Here is a 19,870-nt window from a genome sequence, read left to right on the forward strand (position 1 = left end):
GCAACGGATATAGTTTGTACCTGCAAGGAGCCGATCACTGGAAACAAACTCTGTGATTTCAATAACAGATGACTCGAGGAAGTACTTGGCGTACAGCTGAAATAGTTCACATGAATAAAGTCGTGGTTTCCATTTTGGAGATAATGCTGAAATAATATTGGATCAATTTTATCTCAAAGTGTTTTGGGGAGGTTTTTGGCCTAAATGTGGGCTCAGACAGTGTTTTCCTTACAGATGCAGATACAGATCTCTGCTTCCAAACCCCCCCAACAAAAACATCTTCCATAACAATGACTGTTTGTCTGATTCTTAGGGCTGGAAACCATTAGTAAAAGTGCATTTCTGTTAATACAATAACGTCACATTACTTTAAAACAAGGTTCCTCCAGCAATGTTTTGAATAGATGATGACTGCACTGAAAGCCTTTAGAAAATGCTGCGGCGTTTAAATTTGCTAACAGAATCGCTTCCATGTATTTATCTAAAAGTCCTCAAACTTTCATTTTAAAGTGAAAAGGGATTGTGAGGAAAGTCACTAAATGGCCTGGAATTTGTGTTGAAAATAAAACTAAGCAGGACAAAAAGACAGGAGCGTGGCAGAAAGATCATAAAGATAGTGTGTCCTTTGATAGGGATAAGGGTAAAGAAAGGGAGATTGGAGAGCTTGAGGGGGGATATGAGAAAACACAGGCTAATGCGAAGGGAAAAGTGGGATTTAAAATGGAGCCTCCGGCAGCTGCGGGGTTTGAGGAGAGGATGCAGCGTCCTTAAACTGCTGTAGCGCAGAGGTCAAACAAAATGTGGACGCAATAAATCTCTCTTGCCTTCGGGCTTGCTGCTTCTCACAAATGCAGAATCCCTTGTAAAAAGAGAGAGGGGAAAAAAAAAGAAAAGCCTCAAAGCTCTTCCCCGCCTGAAGAATGATAGTGGCTGGACATGTGCCTTCCATCTTTTAGCATTTACAAGTCAACATGTGAATTATTGGAAGTGTTTCAAGATGAGATGCCCTTGAAATGTCGCACATATACCAGCAGCTTTGTGTACACGAGATGCAACTTTGTGCAAAACACTGTTTTCTGACTTTGATGCATGTGACCAGCTTAACTATGTGCTGCCCACATTTATCCGTGTTCTTGCATTTTGAAAACGATGCAAAGACGAGGGAGAGAGAGGAGACAGGCGTGTTATGCGAGCGCCGCAGTCTGCACATGAAAATGCAATGAAAGTGGGTGAAAATGATGTGAGCTGAGATCATTCTAGATGAGGTTTTTTTATTGGTACCATCTTAATAACAGAGAAATAAACATCAAGAAATCTATAAAAAAAAGTCAGCAGCATCATGTTTTTCTCTGGACTTCTTACCTCTATAATAGACTGTAGGTAAAAGATGGTGACATCAGACCAGGTCACATGGTTTGTGACCTACTGCTTTAAAGCAGTTTTGGTTGTTTTTTGTGTTGTTGGGGTTTTTTTTTTCCTCGGGGGGTTAGAGGTGTCAGCTAATTTTACTTAATTTACTTAGCAAGGTGCATCGGCAGACTGGGTAGGTGTATAAACACAGACGTCCTAATTAGTGCTAACAAATAATTAAAAAACAAAAACATTCAGACAGACTTCTCGGATGGTCATATTATCCATAGTATTTATGGCTAATATGAAAGCATAAACATGAATGAGAATCTTGAATAAGCCGAGGTGATGCAGGTCAGACAGAGACCGACCACCTGTGTCTGCATACACCTCTCAATCAAAGCAGCCACACATTTTATCATGCAAAATCTTAAGCCTTAATATGATTTACATGAGGTAATTAAAGTTAATTTCTTCTTTAAAGTTGTACATTTAAAGATAGAGTCTGGATTTCAACTCATTTTTGGAGCCAGCCTGGAGTGGTCATTTTGGGAACAGCAGCAGAGGTTGCCTTTTGGAGTCACTCTAGATGTCTGAAGTTCACATTGTTGACACTAGCCCATTTCAAATGCAGCAGTAGTTGAATATTTGACCATGAAAACCGATCTTCACAATGTGTCATGCGAGAAAAGATAGTTTACTCTTTGCCCTACACAGACCTGCTGGTTTCATCTGGCAGTATGAAACCAGCAGGTCTATTTAGTTGATGACAATATCACAAAACCAAAACCTCAGGAATTCTCACAGATAACAAATGGCTAAGTGACTCTACCAGACATCAGACCGTAATGGTTAAACAGTCCAGTCATTTGCTTTTCAGTTAAATGCATATAGAAAGAAAAGTGCCTCTATTACAGTCATAATATAATCCACATGCTATGCTACCAATTTATCAGTGTCGGCAAGTACAGCATTCATCCATCAAGGAGGAGGACGAGGCTAAATCATCCAGAAAAAGGCTCACTCAGCACTCTCTGCTTCATTAAATCCTTTTAATCAGAGGTTTATTAGACAAGTTGCTCCGGCAGCTGAACCAAACCTTGTAGAGGAACTAAAGAATGGAAGAAGAGCATTAAGAAAACAAGCCAGATACAAATGCTGCACCGTTTCATTTGAGTTACAGCTACAGTATCTTGTAGTTGTCCAAATTCCAGACTGCACTTTGCTAACATTTGGTTTGCACAAACACAAAGGCCTCAAACACTAGCTTTCTTTGTATTCATGTGTTTTAATCAGACATTGTGAACAAACTCTGCTGGAAAGAAATTTCCTCTCAGTCCTTTTGAGTATACAATCCAGAGTTTATTCCAGCACATCTGGCTGTATGTTCAGTTGATGTAAAACACCAGGGTACTCTGACCCCTTGTATAAGTTAACTGCCTGCTCTGGTAAACTGGAATGTTTGACATCATCCTTTTTCTTTTGCAGCATACCTGCTCTTATGAGGACAAACCACAACTATTTATTTATATTAACACATTTGAAAAATCTGGTGAAAAAAAGACAACTGTGTTTGTGGCAGTCAGATAATAGTTCCATATACCCTTGATTGTAATTTCGGTGAGGACCACTTTAGTCAAAAGTCGATTCTTATTCCATATGACAATGTGTGCCTTGGGCTTCTGCGTATGCTGGAAGCCTAAGGCATACATTCCTGACTTCCATGTACAAACATGAAGCAACAGTAAGACTCGCCACGACAGAAAAGGAAAAAAAAAACTATCACTGACAAAGAAAAGGGTTACCATGCGGTCCTGTGAAGTATTTGCACTTAAATGATCGTGATCAGCAACGATGCGTGTGAGCACCTCTTTAAAAGCAGATGTTTTGGCATTTTGCTGATCTGGAGGATTTGCGCGTGTGTTAATATAATTCCACAATCTGTCCAAGGATGAAAAGGAGTAGTTGGGTTTGTGGTGGGTTGCAAAATGGCTTGCAGAGGCAGCTGCAACAGAGGGCAGACTAAAGCAACTAAAATGCTGGGTCCTATGTGAAATTTGAGAAATGAGTTTTATCAGCTAAGACATCAGTTCATGTGGGCTGGCAGTGTGATCAGCTTTTATCAGCTAATGTACCATGGCCGACCTAAACTAACATTAGGTACAGTTCGTTTTTATGCAGCGTATTATAATTAGCATCAAGAATAAATGCCTCAATGTTTTACATATTTGATCATAAGTCCATTATTGTCCATAATAACTATTCTGTAATATTTTAAGTACATCCGCAGGTGTTTGTGTATTTTGTTTAGCTTGATCAGTGTGCAGCTGGAAGCATCCCGAGAGGACATGAAAACCACATGTTTGACAGGGTGCAAGGATTAAGTGGAAGATTTTATTGAAATCAAACAGCTACACCTGGCAAGGTCAAGAGTCACTTCAAGACTTTGTTGTGCATTTTCACATCCTAATAGCAAGAACGGCCTGTCGGAATGCATCCAGTAAATCTGTCCCCTTTCTTATTTTTTGCTTTATCTTTAAATTATAGTCGGCATTTCACAGCAGAAGTCAATGCAGGCAGTTTCAGAGTCATCACTCAGTGAGATTTAAGACTTGGGACATTAAGAATGATCACACGGTTTGATGGATTAAACATTGATGCTTGTATTCCCGAGTGTGTTGGAATAAATTTGTCTAAATGGTAGGTTACGTACTGCACAATGTTGCCATGTGCAATCAGACATCTGCAACGTATTTTGATGCAGAAAAGCAAAAATAAACAAAAGAAGCTATGTGGTCACAGAGTAAACTGAACATAATCATACTTAGAGCCACAGTATAAAACAAAGACAGACCAGAACACTAATGCTCATTAAGAAATGCAATCTGTTTGGAGTCAGTGTGAGGACACTGCATTGCACTGTTTTTCAAAAGAAGTTAAGAATTCTTCTGATACTGAGCCAGAAAAAGATTGCCCTTCAATTGACCTTTGACACTGACCTCAGCAAGAGCAAGTCTAAAAACCTCACTGATGTGTAGCAACTTTCATTTTATCATCCTCAACAGCTTCTCAAAGTCCTGTAATTATAAAGAATTCTCACTCTTGAGCACGATTTCTGTTGTACAGCATAATTATCTCATTATGATAATGTGCCACAAAGACACAAAGGCACACAACCAGTTTGATAGAAGCGACCCCTGCAGCAAGCTTAATTAAACTGAGAAAATGCCACAATGTAAACTCGGTAAATTGCAGATTCAAATTTCCAGCTCTGCCATGGATATGTAGCATAAGATGGAGATGATTCCAGTCCAAGGCAACAGAAGCACAAGACATGAAGACAAGGAGGGGGTGATGTGTACTTCAGCAGGACCACAATCGTCCACTGACTGAACACAGGAAGGGAACAGCTCATAGCTGCGGTTGCCTCTTTAAAAGGAAGAGCCAGTGGAGACGGGGGCCTGTTGATGGAAAAGCCTAGACATGCAATCATTTTAACTTTCCTGGCCCGAGCTTCCTACCCCTCCCTCGAGATTCAGAGCTTTGTTTGTGAAAGCCGAGGTGAAGAGCATGTTCAAACTAGAGTGTTTCTTCAGCTTTCAAGCCCCGTCAGCATCATACGGTAAATCGTGCACACTGCTGAATATTAAACAGACAGGATGCCTTTTTCTGATGTGTTAAAATGCTAGAGGAAATAAAAGGAGGTAGATTGAGGTATAATCACAGGGTGTCGAATTACGTTGCAGCAAAGCACTGTTGACGCGAGTGCCAAAACATTGGGCGTCCTTTTTTTCTTTTTTTTTTACCTATTATGACTCCAGCTCTGGGCTCGGATGGCAAATACCTCAGTCAGTGTTTGTGGAACAGCAACTTTAATGGACAACTTTATCAGTGGACAAGTCGCAGGTTGACCTAAAGGCCATATACAGGGAAGATTTATGTTTGGCCTCGACACTCTGGGTTTTCAGAGCAAGAAAGCACAGCTGCAGCAGAGCCACCCCTCAGCAGCTGTAACTCATCTGCATCTGGATGAGAAATCATAGTTACAGTCCTCATGGTATAAACCATGTCAGCTATGGCAAGTTACTCTGACTGAAAAGAAGGGCTTGTTCAGAACAAAATGTATGATTTTATAAACTTACCATCAACTGGAAAATATCTTTTAGAAATTAGATGATGCTGTGACTGTCAGTTTAGGCCCTGTACTCATCTTTGTTTTTCTAAAAGAGATCAAGGATCCACTTTTAAATGACTCATCATTTCCATAAGTTCAATTTCTAACCCCTCCATTTCTGGCTTCCATAGCTTCTCCCCAAACGCAGTGTGTTATGAGTGCTTCCATATTAGCCAAGGAAAATCCATAAACTATCCCCTTTTTTTTCGTTCCTCACATCTGCCAAGTACATCACAAAGTAGCTTTCCCAGGTTTTCTCCTGGTGGTTGGTGCGCGTCATGACTTATGAGAAAGGAGGTCGGGTTATCTGGTCGATGTCTGGTGAATGATACTAAATGATAGCAGCAGTAGACACGTGAGTCATGTTGAAAAGATCCAGACTCCATGTTTTAAACCAGGAGAGGAAACCGTCTGCCCTGTTAGCTGACTAGTGGAAAGTACAGATCTAGAAGTAGAAAGGGAGCATGCCTTTTCACCGATGTCACAGTCAAACCGTGGCGTCTGTGGAAAAGTGCAGAACCTGCAACGAATTAGCTGAAAGGAGGGGAAAAAGTGACCCTCCCTCCCCCCGACTTCCCCCCTCTTCCTCGGGGCTTGCGGTGGGGTAGTAAAGACCACTCTAAAAACCACACTTCTCTTCCAGTAAATTTCAAATTCTCCCAACACGCAGTGTTTGAAAACTCTCAAACCTCCGCAGGAAAAATTGCTCCCCAGCTCTGTGGCCAACGGCTCTGCCAGACATCCCTGGTTTTATGTCTCTGTATTGAAATGCACTGACGGTACACACAAATTACCTCCAATGCCTTTGAGATAACATTTACCTGAATGGAAATTCAACAGAAGCTTGTTTGAGACTTCAAGTCAAACTGAGTCAGTTAGAAAGAGTTCCTAGTTTGATCTTGTGAAACTGAATACAAGAATGTTTTATTTGAAAAACAAACATAAAGTTTTAATTCCAGATATTGAGATGCATTGTTCAAATAGTTCCAAGCAGATGAAGAAAAATGTTCCATGTGAAGTACTGCTTCTCATTTTGGAAGACCACCACCACAGTGTGGGATATAACTGGCTGCTGAGAAGCAGGAAATTTCATTTCTGCACTATGTGTGTTGTTAGTGTCGTCAAATACTTTGTGGTCGATTGAACAGCGACATCTGAGAAAACATACCTTCAGGATGTGTTTGCTAGTTGGAGTGTTGATCCCCTGTGTGCACAGTTGGTTAGGAGAAACAATCTATGGGTGATGGATGTTGTACCTCGAGGTCATTTGTACTAGCCTATCATGTCTGGATGAGTGTGCCTCTTTTTTAAATGTAACTGATGTAACTATGGAAAAAAATACCAGATTAAGTTCAAAGTGCCCAAATTATGTTTTAGGGGGTTTTGCCATCTTTAAAGTGGGGCTTCAGAGCTTTCTTCCATTACTAAATCTGGGATTTAAATAATCCCGGGATAGTGAAACAATGAATGTGCAAATGCCATTTTTCTTTTGCTAATGCTTTAAAAATATCTCAGTCATCAGCAAAGCAAACCAACTGTTAGCACATTACTTGGCTAATGTTGCTAACATTACCATTAGATTTTACTGTGTGGCCACAGGGAGGTTTTTTTAATAATCAGAATTGTGGAAAATTGAAGGCTGATTTGAAAACAAAGTAATTTAATAATTCTCTAAAGGATACAGATGAAAGTAGATTACAATGCTACTAATTTTAGAAACAGTAGCACCGCTCACGGATTATATTGTACACTGTGTAATTTAATAATTTTTTAAGAAGTCTTTGATGCTAGTTGAAACATGCATGGTTAAACTGCAGTTTTATCATAGCCCTAACTATGCTCATAAACTCAAAGACTAGAGTTACGATACATAACCAATGTTGCCTTGACAGAGACAGGAGAGGATTACATTATACCAAAATACAGGATCAGTAAAGTAAAGTAAGGATGCTATTGGAAAAAACCTCTCAGATTTTTTTTATATTTTTATTTTTAAAAATTCTGTTCTTTTGAACCACAAGAACATAAATGGCCTGTATTTGTATAGCGATTGGCTGCCGGACACTGGCGCCACCGGGCCCTCTGACCACCTCCAGTAGGCAACGGGTGAAGTGTCTTGTCCAAGCTGGGGCTCGAACCGGCAACCTTCCAATTACAAGGCAAACTCCCAACTCTTGAGCCACAATCGCAGCCATAGAGCTGCACCTGCTTTCATATTGTATATATGTAGTTGCAGCAGTCATTTGTGATTAAAATATATACTAAAGTAATATCAGCTGGTAGGAAAGAAAACAGCAGCGGTAGTACAGCATAAAGGGGGTCATTCCACACCATTGTCTGAGATATTACCCAAATCACTGCTTCCCATCCTTGTGAGATTAGATGTAATGAGCTTAAGAGTGTCTGATTACACGGTGCATTTGTACAGAATCCAAGTCCAATTTCAAAGGTCCCAATGTTGATGGTGGATTGTTGAAGAGTTAAGCAATACTCATATTCTCAAGCTATCATTGACTTGCGTTGATCTTGTAAGGAGAATCTCAACATATCTCACAGATATGTTGAGGGTCTCTTCATTTTGTCACAGAAGGTTAGGCTGCTGGACTGCACTGATAGCCATGACTGATCTATTATTAATGGAATTCCCGAAAATATGTTTTTTTTTTAAAATTACTTGATTTGTTATTTTATTGAATTCTTTTTTAGTAACCAAGTTGAAAATCTATAGTAATTTTTTACTGCCTTCAGATATTCATCTCTACATGACTTCTGAAAAATGTTACTTCACATAGAATCAAATGTTGGAATAGATGGAACAATCTTTTTCTATTTGATCCTCAAATGTCATCATAGGTGTCAAATTTTCATACTGATCTGACTATAAGAAATATAGAGATCATAAAACTGTTTCATGTCAATGCCATGAGATGTTCATTAAAGAGCATCTCAATGCGTACTTCACATAATAAGCCAAGTTTTACTTTAGTTTATTGGTGTATTTAAGTCTTCCTGTACATCTGTCCTGACAAATACATGCGTGCAAAGTATATTGAGAACTACAGAAAAGCTGAAAGAATGCGTGAAGTGCAACTCTGATTTGCATTTGAGTCACCTCTTTGCAACTTCCTGCATCCTGCAGCTGGGTAACCTGACTTACCTGCTGTCTAAAGCTCAGAGCTGCCACCTGCTGTTTATATCAGGAACAGGTAAAGGTTTCAGAGCATCTGCAGACCTGAAAGACTTGGGCTCATGTTTACAGAACATGCCAGATGTCTGCTGAAGCCAGACAAACTACATCTACATTTCTTTCTCTTTTTTCTGACCAGAACTCTTTTTTTAATACTATTTATTAATATTTGGGGGGATTTTTAAGAATAACAGTTGGTATTTAGCTGGCAGCATGCTGCATTATTATTGAATAAACAGTTGTTTGTTAACTCATAAAGCAAACTCTGAACTAAATTGAATAATTGGCTTTATGGGAGAAACTCATAGGTGGCTGCAGATTTTTCTCTTTTGAAAAAGAGTCAAATTTCTGAGACGCTGCTTCTGGAGGAAATGATCTCATGTCTAACTGCTGGAGACTTTACCCCGACAGCGAATCACGTTTTCCAGACCCTTTTTTCCCCTCTTACAGTGTGTGCAGAATATGGTGGAAACCTTGTTTGTACATTTAGAAGTACTTTGTGTACACATTGAGCCATCCTGATCTTATGAGCAATGAATATCAGGATAGGCCACAGCGTACGGTTAGGTGTTTCAAAACCAAGATTTCTTTGGTTTCTGCAATCTTCATTATTAAAATGCTTTGTTAAAAAAAGGATATCTTCAATTCAGGAATTTCTCTACAGCGTCCTATTATAAAACAAGAGCTGTTCTTCAGTGGTTTCGTTTTGTATTCAACTGACACAAATTCCACCTTCCAGGAGATGACATGGACTGCACGGCAGACGGCCAGGTGTACACAAACAGGGACATCTGGAAGCCAGAGCCATGCCGGATCTGTGTTTGTGACAACGGGCAGGTCCTGTGCGATGAAATCCAGTGTGACGATCTGAGTAACTGTGAGAAGATGTACATCCCAGATGGCGAGTGCTGCCCCGTGTGTCAGACTGACTCATCAAGCAGCGGTGGGACGGGGAGTTTTGGTGAGCCTGAACCTTTTGTCTGCGTTTGTGGAATTAAAGAAGATTTTTTTATTTAATCTGGTTGGTAGAAGACACGGTGATACAAAGAAAGGCCTTCTCAGGTCTTTAACACAAATTTAATCCCAAAGAGGGGGCAAGAAATTAAACAGCATCGATTAAATAAACCTTCTCTACCATGTAGCTCAAAGCTTTCAGAAATAAAAGCTATAGCAGCAGATTTTTGGGTTTTTTAGTTTTGACAGGCTGCCAAATAATCTGAGATGAATTACTGCTGCCAGCAGCCTGCTGCACATCAGTAGCCTCACACTAAGAATGACTGACAACCGATTAATTGTGCTACTCGACTATTTTGCTTTTGACTGACCTGGGTGTTTATCCCATAATGATTAATGAATTTCTTTGGAGCTGTTTCAGTATATGCTGCCTACTGAGTTGTTACACTGATGATTTGTCTGCATATTCCTTACATGTTTCTTCCTTACAATTTTTCTATGCTTCCTCCTATAGATGGGGGTAGAATTTACAAGGTAGGCCAGTTTTGTGATCCTACACTTTATGTTCGCTCTGACTTCCACTGTCATGTCGTGCGAGTCTGAAAGTTGTTGTCACTTCTTATCGTTTGCGCAGGGTCAGAAGGGAGAACCTGGAGATGTTCCAGTTGTGAGTGTTTCCTACATTTAAACCTGCTTAACTGACAATTTTAAGTCCAAAAAACGTAGCAGGATGAAACTGATGTGTTTGATGGTTTCCCTGCAGGTGACTGGTATCAGAGGCCGCCCTGGACCTATGGTGAGCATCTTTTTTCTTTCTTTACCGGCAGGTTTTACCAAAAAGAACATTTCTAATGTTCATCCACCACAGTTGACACTAGATGGCATGAGAGGACAGCCGCATCCTTCATAACTTCACCTTAAAAGGAGGTCTACGCAGCAGGATAGGCCTCCAGTCAGCTGGGTCACGGTGGCATTTCAAGCCGTGCCAAGCATGCTCGTTGTTTTGATGTTACTGCACAAGTGTCAGGGTCAGATTTTTTTATTGATTCTTCTTGTCTATTCTGACAGGGACCTCCCGGCTCACCAGGAGAAAGAGGACCACACGGACCCAAAGGAAGGCCTGTAGGTCACATCAACAAGCATTCACAGACAACTTAAGAACAGAATATAAAAAGCATGAAGATAGAAAATCTGACCTTTTCCTGTTACCAGTCAGAGCATCACATCCTTCCTCTCGTTATTTTCCGGCAGGACTTTTAGAGAACACGTGGGTTTGCACAAAATAACAAACCACAGCAATATTTATTACCTTAATTAAGACAACGCCATCACTTTATTGTGTCTTTCTCCATTAGACTACGGCAACACTAACAATATTTATCATCTTGCATCATATGCAAGCTATAAATAAGGACGTCATGTCTGTACTATCGATTGGAAACACCCCCTTCGCTATAATTCACTTGACATTTGAGCTTTTTGATTACTGGGGTCATGAGACTGGATCCTCACTAACTCACTCAGCTTAAAGCCCATTCGGTTCAAGGACAAGTGACTAACGGTCAAAAAGTTATGTAATGTGGAAATTTGATCTATGATGTGCTTAGCAAGCAAAGACGTGGCAGCATGAGGAATGAATGTGCTCTGCTTGGTGGAGTTTCAGCAGAGTTGAGGGCAGCATTTTGCTGGTGATTTATTAATACATAACCAATGGTTTTCCTGTTGTACACGCTTTACAGCTCGCAGTTCATAAACAAATGAAAATTAAGTTTAGGTACATCTGTTTTATTATTTTCTTATTGAAGTCAGTGACATGTTCTAGAACACCTTCTGGCTTTACTGACTAATTGATTGATCTTCATTTCCATCTTTACAATTAAAATCCATATAAGAGCTGAAAGGAATAAATTAATGTGAGTGTGAGCAGTTTTAAAAATACTTTTTAAACAGTAAATTAAACTCTCTCTCGTTTACTCTCCAGGGAATACGGGGCCCTCAGGGCTTTGACGGAGAGCCTGGCATACCAGGTCAGCCTGGTGAACCAGGACCTCCAGGACATCCATCACACCCAGGGGTGAGCCAATAAACAGAAACACTAGAGTTTAAACTGCAGGCATCCGTGTCAAGCCTTACATGGTAAGCTAACCTGCAGTGTTTTACCTGCAGGGCCTGGGAGCCCATATGGCTGGAGTGACTGACTCAAAAACAGGACCCATGGCCATGTTGAGTGGCTCCAGGGTAAGAGCATGACAGCACTAATATGGACCGACCTTAACTGGATGTTTAATTAAATCCTTCAGCTGAAAAGCACCAAACTGACGCACCTATTTATCTCAAAGAATTTGCTTTGTTCCTGAGTGGATAACTTTTTTCCCCCACTTGAAGCGTTGGCAGAAAACTTTGGCACCAGTCTAGAACAGGTGTTCTTATTTCTTGTAGTTTCCTTAATACGTCTAGTACTTAATTAAATAAAGCTCCAAGCTACAATAAAGCTCCTATGTTTTGCTAATTATGGATAAAATATAATTAAATAATGGTGTTATATTTTCATTAACTCTATTACTTTGCAGTTCCACATCTTCTGGGAGTGCCTTCGTCTTTTCTGTCTCATTCTGTATCTCCCTCTTGTCCAGTCTTTGGCAGTTTCTAAAAGAAAAATGAAGAGAGCCACTTTTGAAATTTCTTTTCACTTTGGGTTTGCTGCCTGTCCAAACAATGTGACCTGCAGGAATTAAGATATGAAAAGATGCATGTGTGTGCAGTAAAACTTTGTCATTGAATTATGAAATAGTGCCTCTTCAAAGTCAAAAAAAGGTTTAATTAAATAAACCTTCTTATGGCAAAAATTTGTTCATTAGTCACTTTATTCAGCATTTCCAGACATGCATATGGTGCATATTTTGCTGTAATGTTCCACTTTGATCCCAATAATAGAAGAAGACAACAAGCTAATGCTACTGTTACTTACTTGTGGATTAGGGCTAATTTATGGTGATGCATTGGGGTCAGTTTCCTTCTGCAGCAACGACATCAAGAGAAGCAATAGGGATGCCATTCACTTCCATAACGTCCACTATGGATTCTGTCTTATTTGCAGAGAGAATAAAGTCATGAGACCAACCATAACAGCATGATACTGAACCTCAAGTTGCTCTGCGTTCGTTGCAGTATGACTGTGTGTGAATGTCAGATAGTAAGCACATGGAAAAGAAGCGCTTGTATCAATGCCTGAATGAGGCATGTTGTATAAAGTGAGTTTTGAGTGCTTTGAGTGCTAGAGTGGAGTAGAAAAACATTCCATAAGAAGCAATCCATTTATTAACAGCTCAAACACAAACAGAAGCGCACTTTGATCTTCACATACGCTTACCTCCAGACAGGCTTCAACAAATACAACACTAAGTAGACCTGTCTGCAAAACTTTGCACTGCACCAGTGCAATGCGATGGTGGAGCTTTGATTTACTTCACATTTCGGGTGCAGTTGATGAGTCAGCAGCTGATTAAACATGTTAAACGTTGATGATGATGATGATGAAACACGGTGAGCACAGAACTGGAGCTGGTCCTCTCTGAGTCTTCATGTCAGCAGCATGTTGCCCCCCCCCCCCGTTTTCCCACAGTGCATCCTGGTGTTCTCTCTTCCTCACCAGCAGCACCTCCTGTTCCCTCCTCCTCTGCAGGCGCCTCCGCTGCTTCTGTGTCTCCTGATCCTGAATGGTTAAAATCCAGTAATGCACCCTGCCTCGGGTTGTTTCCAGTACTCTCTCGCCCCACTCTCTGCAGGTGTTCACCACCCCCTCCCAGGAGCAGCCCACAAGCTTTGCCGTCTCAGAAACACTCAGAAACAATCTTGCTCTTATCAACCTCGCTCACGCGAGTCCCTTTTCCCCGCTTCCACTGCTCTGCTTACTAACCCCACACCTCCAGGTCTGTTGTTCGCTTCCTCAGTGAAGGGCTCAGGGAAGAAATCCCAGCCTCCTGGAACATCCCATGCCTGCGTGTGAGCAAACAGGAAGTCAGTTGGCGGGAATCTCATTTGAGCATGCTCTCTGTGGACTGTCTGCGCCTTCACTTTGTGAAAAAGATTTTTAAAAAAGTCCAAATATGTGGAGCAAATTGAACTGGGCTTTCTTCTAAATATTGTTCTTAACTAAGCTTTTTAATAACTGCAGATATTTTTAGAAAAAGTATGAATCAATGGCCCAAGGAGTAAAACCTGACTAGAAAGCCTCCCAGTAATTTCAAATGGTTGAGATGAGCCCCTGTTCTTTTTTGTGATACAAGTTATAATTTATTATCTAATTATAATCTTTTATCTAATTTCATTACCTAATTCATATGTAAGTTAATAAATAAAGTACTACTTCCCAAAACATTATGCTAATTAAACATAAAGATTACAACTTTATGAGATTTCACACATTTTAGTGTTTCCTGAACAGTTAATGAAACACAAATCTATTTCATTATTTTATATCTTTGTTATTTTTTTATTGTATTTCTTAACACTTAATATGTCTGTTAGATATTTGTCTTGTTTAGCTTTCATTTTCTTAAGTGTTGCAAATACCTAAATAAATAATGACAAATAAAAATGAGTGTGTGCTTGTGTCTCCTAATTTGCATTTGGTCATTTAGATGAGTTATCAGGATATATATGTAAAAGATATTTAGATCTGCAGTAAGTAAATTATATAGAAGACTTTACAGCAGCATGATCTCGTTATAGAAACAGCTACTGTTTCTGTGCACACCCACAGAGTGTCTACTATCACATAGGTGTCATAAGTATCTCTGTGAATGGAAGTAATTAACTTGATTTTTAACTGCTGCAACAAAAAAGACGAACATAAATAGATATATTAACTTAATCGTTTTTGAATAAAACACATTTAACTGATCTGACGTCGTCTTTGTTTCAGGGAGAGAACGGAGCAAGAGGACCTCCTGGGCCGAATGGATCACCTGTAAGTTTGCAACATTTTTATTAATACTGGAGTGGCGTTTTATTATTTAGTTGTTCTTCCTGTTTTGAATGTTTTATCCTTCATTTTAAGGGTCAAGGTGGACCACAAGGATCTCCTGGAGATGTTGGTGATCCTGGACATATGGTACTCTAACTTCAAGCATGCATTTTCTCTGTTCCTATATTTTCATTTACTTAATGTTATTTGATTTTTTTTGTTTTTGGTAAGCTGCTCATTTTGCTGTCAGAATGATGGGCTGTCGCTGAGTGTTTGCAATCTGTGTTTGTCAGGGTTCACCGGGGCAGAGAGGACCTGAGGGCCCTCCGGGGAAGGCAGGCGAAGATGTAAGTTAGCTTTGAGATGTTTTTCTGCCTCAACTTGTGAAACTAGAGAATTAAAAAAAATAAAAAAATTCTACTTTATTACGGAAAATCCTAATTTTGATCATTTCAGTAGAAGGGGGCAAGGTGCGTGGCCGCCATTTATACAAAAGGTGGCTTAAAAGAAAGAGGAAAGGAAATAAACTGGCGATGAAAGAGAATGAACTGAGAATCTGCAGGAAGACTGATAAGGATCATTTGGAATTGAATCATGCAAAGTGCACAAATTAAAATGTGGAGTTGGAAATGAATAATATGGTTCCCCTGTAAAGGTATACATGCTTTGATAAATTACAAAATAAAAAAATCTGTCACCTTAGATGTTTATAGGTCTTATACGGTACACCTCAAGCACGTTAGAAGCACCAACAGAAACACAGAACCCAACATAGAAAGACGTAACATAGAAAGACGTTTTACAGTCTAATGTGAAAATGTCATTTCCCCACACAGGGAGAATCAGGCAAAGCAGGAAATAGTGGAGAAGTTGGATTCCCTGGATCAGCAGTAAGCTTTAAATTAATAAAAAATTAAATCCTGTGCTTTTTAAAATTATTATTATTTGAAAAAACTAACAATGTTCTACTGTGGTTTTAGGGGCCTAGAGGATTTCCTGGAACACCTGGGCCTCCAGGCCTGAAGGGTCACAGAGTGAGTAATCCTTGTTAGAAGCACTTTAAAACAAGTACCAGTGGTGTGATGATGAAGTGAATTGACTTCACTTTGCTTTAAACTCTTCTGTCATTCACTTTCTCCATGTTTCCTTAAGAGTAAAGTCAGTGTGCTTAGCCCAGCTCTGCATACACAACATAAAACACTATGTGAGTCTTTTTTCTATCTTATTAACAGGGCCACAGTGGACCTCTTGGACCAAAAGGTGAAACTGGAGCTGTTGGATCCAAGGTATAACTGATGTCAAATCGACGGTCTGTCAGTTTGTGCCACTGGTGGATTAGATGGTTCCCATTAAACACTTTGTTTTGTGTCTTTTTGCAGGGTGCCACAGGGCCCAGCGGTCCAATGGGAGCACCTGGACCTATGGTAAGCTATTCTTAAAGTTTCTGTTGCTTATTTTTACAGTCTCCACAGAGCCAGTAAATGCTCAGAAACCAAGTGACAGTAACAAATTGCCTGGAGCAGCCCCGTGCAGATGATGCAGTTTATTATTCTTTTAAGCAGGCGTGGACTTCAGTGTCGGCTGCTTTTGGATTCTGCTCTCATTTTGAATCAACTAAACATGTATTCACTTTCCTGTAACTAAAGCTTTTCACCTTAAACCTTTGCATAAATAAAAAGTAGGTGTAATTTATCACTCTCTGTGGATAACAGGGTCCTTCAGGGATGCCGGGCGAGAGAGGACGCCCTGGACCAGGTGGTATAGCGGTAAGGACGATGACACCATTTGTGTGTGTGTATATATGCGAGTATATATGTGTGTATAGATAGATAGATAGGCCTACTCTATGACTTTTGAACCAAACTGATGTTTACCTTGCAGGGTAAGCGTGGTCCTCCTGGTAATATCGGGAAATCTGGTCCGATGGTAAGTCGCAATATGCTGTGTTTTACTTTTGTGAGTTTACTGTGCACCAAAAAGACTATCATGACTTTTTGGAAATCCAAATTAGATGCTTAGGTTAAACTGAGGAAAATATATTTGGGTTGCAATCATCAGTCTTATTTTAAACATATGTTTATGTGTTACTCCAAATAAACATATGTGAACATGAGCAACAATGGACACACAGATAGAAAAGTAGTGATACTTGCATGGTTGCTGTGCCCTGTTGTATGTCAGCAACCATTATGTTTGCATATTTTTAGATGTGAATTGGGTGATGAAGTTACAGTAACATCCTACTGTCAATACTCTTTCTTAACAGGGCCCCTTGGGTCTCAGTGGATCGCCTGGATATCCAGGGGCCCCAGGTATGAAGGTAAGTAACAAAGAACATAGCTATTTGCTCTTTTATGCTTTCAAAGCCAAACATATCACTTTTATTGTTTATATTAATTGTTCTTGGCTTTTGTTTTCCACAGGGACAGCCTGGCCCCACAGGTGTCCGAGGTCCAGAGGGGGCACAAGGACAGAGAGGGGAGACCGGTCATCAGGGGAGAGCTGGCCCCATTGGCATCAGGGTTAATTTCTTACTTTGTCCATACTTACATGCCACACTTTCACTTTTGCGCATTGATTTAATTTTCTAATTAGAGAGTTTCTATGTTCACAGGGGCCCATGGGAACAGATGGAGGCCCAGGTTCCAAAGGACCAGTTGTAAGTTAACGCTTATTTACTCCAGGCATGTTATTATTAAGACTAAGTGAAGTCACAAAAAGAAACACGTTTTAATTTCTTACAGGGTACTGTTGGTCCACAAGGTTCAGGCGGCCATCTTGGGCCCCGTGGCCCACCAGGACCTCAGGGAAGCACTGGTCAACCTGGTATCAAAGGACAACTGGTAAAAGGCCTCAGAGTTTGAACTGAATTCTTGCTTTTAACTGCCAGAGATTTTGTAAATGCTCAATGAACAGTAAGCTATCGCTTTATGTGCAGGAGACTCACATTTTTGCATTTCTGTGTCAAAGGGAGATGTTGGTGTTGGGGGATTTAAAGGAGAAGCTGGACCTAAAGGGGAACCGGTAAGATTCAGATCAAATAGTCAAACTGATGCAGATTGCATTATAAATCCAGACTTGCCTCTTATTCAGTCTTCTTGTTCCATGTGTTGATTTCCTAGGGTCCGCCTGGTTCCCAGGGAGTGATCGGACCTCAAGGTGAGGAAGGAAAGCGAGGACTACGTGGAGATCCCGGCTCTCTTGGGCCTCCTGGTCCTGTCGGTGAAAGAGTAAGCCTGGATTCTGCTTCCTACTCTAACACTCACCTTTCACGTAGTTCCTCTTCCAGGGCAGGAGTCAGCTCAGTAATTTGTTCACACAACTTTGCAGTTCGAGAAGTCAGAATTAAAGGCACATTAAATTATAGTTTCTGGGATTCTTCACTTTACTGATGTGGTTTAATATGCACATATTAAATCATCACTTCTCTTTCAGGGATCTCCTGGAAACAGAGGATTCCCTGGTGCAGATGGGCTGCCGGGACCGAAGGTACAGTTAGTTACCATAAATCATGCTATATGTACATAATGATTACATTTGTGCTCTGAACATTTTATTTACTGGTTAACCTTTTGTTTACCGCTTGTTTACTTGCTTTAATCAGCAATTTTGTTTTGTCAAAAGGGTGCTCAAGGAGATCGTGGAATATCAGGCCCACCAGGACCGAAAGGTTCTCTAGGAGACCTAGGGCGCACAGGAGAACCTGGTCTACCAGGTGCAAGGGTAACACAAGAACTTGGCATTTTCCCTTTTGAGCTACAATATTTCCGAAAGTTTCTCTTTATTGCTCTAGTTTCCTATCCTTATGTTTTAAAACTTTTTCCACAGGGTCTTACTGGGACCCCCGGAGTTCAAGGTGCAGAGGGAAAACCAGGACCACTGGTAATTCTGAGTATTTGTATATTTTAATGTGTTTGAATCGCACGTACTGGAGTTTTCTTTAAAATTATGATAAATAACCAGTGTCGGTTTGTGTCATTTCAAGGGTGCCCCAGGTGAAGATGGTCGCCCCGGTCCTACAGGGCCCATTGGAAACAGAGGGCCTGCAGGAACCATGGGAGTCCCAGGCCCCAAGGGCTTCAGTGTAAGGCTGCAGCGTCTCTGAAGCTGTGCCCTAATAGTCAAGTCAGTGTAGTAACGTCATGTTCTGTCTCTAATTCAATATATTTTACTCTTAAAGGGTGACCCAGGAAAGACGGGGGAACAGGGATCTGCAGGAGTGCCAGGTCAAAGAGTGAGTACTATTTTGAGTGCACAAGTGTGGAAGTACGGCGACAAAAAGTGCTCTAGGATTAGTTTTAGACTTATTACAGTCAAAAAGTTGTACTTGGGGCCTTGTGCACTTACCTTTTTGATTATATGGCAGAAAGGGAAGGACCCCTAAATAACTTTCAGTGAGTAGCAGGATGATATGTCAGCATTAATGATAAACAGTTTAAAAAAATTTGTTTTCAGGAATTGATAAAAATATATATATTTGGATTTATTAGATCTTTCATGAGCACAGAAGTCATTATTAATTCAATCAACCTAAACCGAACGCAGGCTGCTAGGAGATGAAGGAGTGGATCCCCATCAGGTGTGTAATCGGCAGGATTTCTAAGTGTGACTTTGTCCACAGGGTCCCCCAGGAAAAGATGGAGAGGTTGGGCCTGCAGGACCCCCTGGTCCACCTGTAAGTGTCTGATTACTATTTTTTAAAATCTTTTTGCTAAGACCTTTTTTTTAATTTATTGCTGTTGATTACATAGAAGTGTTTGTCCTCTAACAGGGTGTTGCAGGAGACAGAGGAGAGCAGGGACCTCCAGGTGAAAATGGCTTCCCGGTGTGTAATGTTTTTGAGGCACTGTAAAAGGACAGAAAGTTTTAAAACAGTTCATGGAGTTGGATTACTTCTGGTTCTAAATAATTTCTGAAAAATATCTTTTTTTGTGTGTTCTTAGGGTTTGCCTGGAAATCAAGGTCCTCCTGGAGAATCTGGGAAACCAGGTGACCAAGTGAGTCCAACAAAAACTATGAAAGTAGCCTTGAGTTATATCCAATACTAAATTATTATTGCAAAAGGTCTTGGATGAATTTACATTTCATGTCTTTTTTGGACTGAGCATTAAAGCTTTTTTCTTTCAGGGTATTCCTGGAGAACTTGGTCCTGTGGGTCAGATTGGACCGAGGGTGGGTGAACTGCATTGATTCCAATCACTCCAAGCTGGAGTTTGACTATCTGAGACTCAACTGGTCA

The 19,870-nt window shown here is 40.4% G+C and overlaps 1 protein-coding gene and 1 long non-coding RNA gene across 2 annotated transcripts in view; one reads left to right on the plus strand and one right to left on the minus strand.

Moving 5' to 3' along the window:
- The window catches only part of LOC146501050 (uncharacterized), a 40,237-nt gene that overhangs the window by 11,068 nt on the left and 9,299 nt on the right, over positions 1-19,870 (plus strand). Inside the window, exons 2-32 of the mRNA XM_085136657.1 lie at positions 9,451-9,672; positions 10,180-10,199; positions 10,300-10,332; positions 10,429-10,461; positions 10,734-10,787; positions 11,647-11,739; positions 11,832-11,903; positions 14,590-14,634; positions 14,725-14,778; positions 14,925-14,978; positions 15,468-15,521; positions 15,612-15,665; positions 15,864-15,917; positions 16,011-16,055; positions 16,344-16,397; positions 16,513-16,557; positions 16,898-16,951; positions 17,055-17,153; positions 17,246-17,290; positions 17,376-17,474; positions 17,602-17,655; positions 17,754-17,861; positions 18,067-18,120; positions 18,256-18,354; positions 18,460-18,513; positions 18,617-18,715; positions 18,812-18,865; positions 19,253-19,306; positions 19,403-19,456; positions 19,575-19,628; positions 19,759-19,803. Coding sequence (XP_084992783.1) covers positions 9,451-9,672; positions 10,180-10,199; positions 10,300-10,332; positions 10,429-10,461; positions 10,734-10,787; positions 11,647-11,739; positions 11,832-11,903; positions 14,590-14,634; positions 14,725-14,778; positions 14,925-14,978; positions 15,468-15,521; positions 15,612-15,665; positions 15,864-15,917; positions 16,011-16,055; positions 16,344-16,397; positions 16,513-16,557; positions 16,898-16,951; positions 17,055-17,153; positions 17,246-17,290; positions 17,376-17,474; positions 17,602-17,655; positions 17,754-17,861; positions 18,067-18,120; positions 18,256-18,354; positions 18,460-18,513; positions 18,617-18,715; positions 18,812-18,865; positions 19,253-19,306; positions 19,403-19,456; positions 19,575-19,628; positions 19,759-19,803 — 2,012 coding nt within the window. The remainder of the gene's footprint in view (positions 1-9,450; positions 9,673-10,179; positions 10,200-10,299; positions 10,333-10,428; positions 10,462-10,733; positions 10,788-11,646; positions 11,740-11,831; positions 11,904-14,589; positions 14,635-14,724; positions 14,779-14,924; positions 14,979-15,467; positions 15,522-15,611; positions 15,666-15,863; positions 15,918-16,010; positions 16,056-16,343; positions 16,398-16,512; positions 16,558-16,897; positions 16,952-17,054; positions 17,154-17,245; positions 17,291-17,375; positions 17,475-17,601; positions 17,656-17,753; positions 17,862-18,066; positions 18,121-18,255; positions 18,355-18,459; positions 18,514-18,616; positions 18,716-18,811; positions 18,866-19,252; positions 19,307-19,402; positions 19,457-19,574; positions 19,629-19,758; positions 19,804-19,870) is intronic.
- On the minus strand, positions 9,339-12,960 carry LOC146501051 (uncharacterized). Its single transcript, XR_014870005.1, has 2 exons — positions 12,634-12,960; positions 9,339-12,311 (listed from the first exon to the last, which is right to left on the minus strand). It is a non-coding gene; the product is annotated as an uncharacterized LOC146501051 (long non-coding RNA).

Source organism: Neolamprologus multifasciatus, chromosome 16 (genome assembly GCF_963576455.1).
Source record: "Neolamprologus multifasciatus chromosome 16, fNeoMul1.2, whole genome shotgun sequence".
Taxonomy (NCBI): domain Eukaryota; kingdom Metazoa; phylum Chordata; class Actinopteri; order Cichliformes; family Cichlidae; genus Neolamprologus; species Neolamprologus multifasciatus.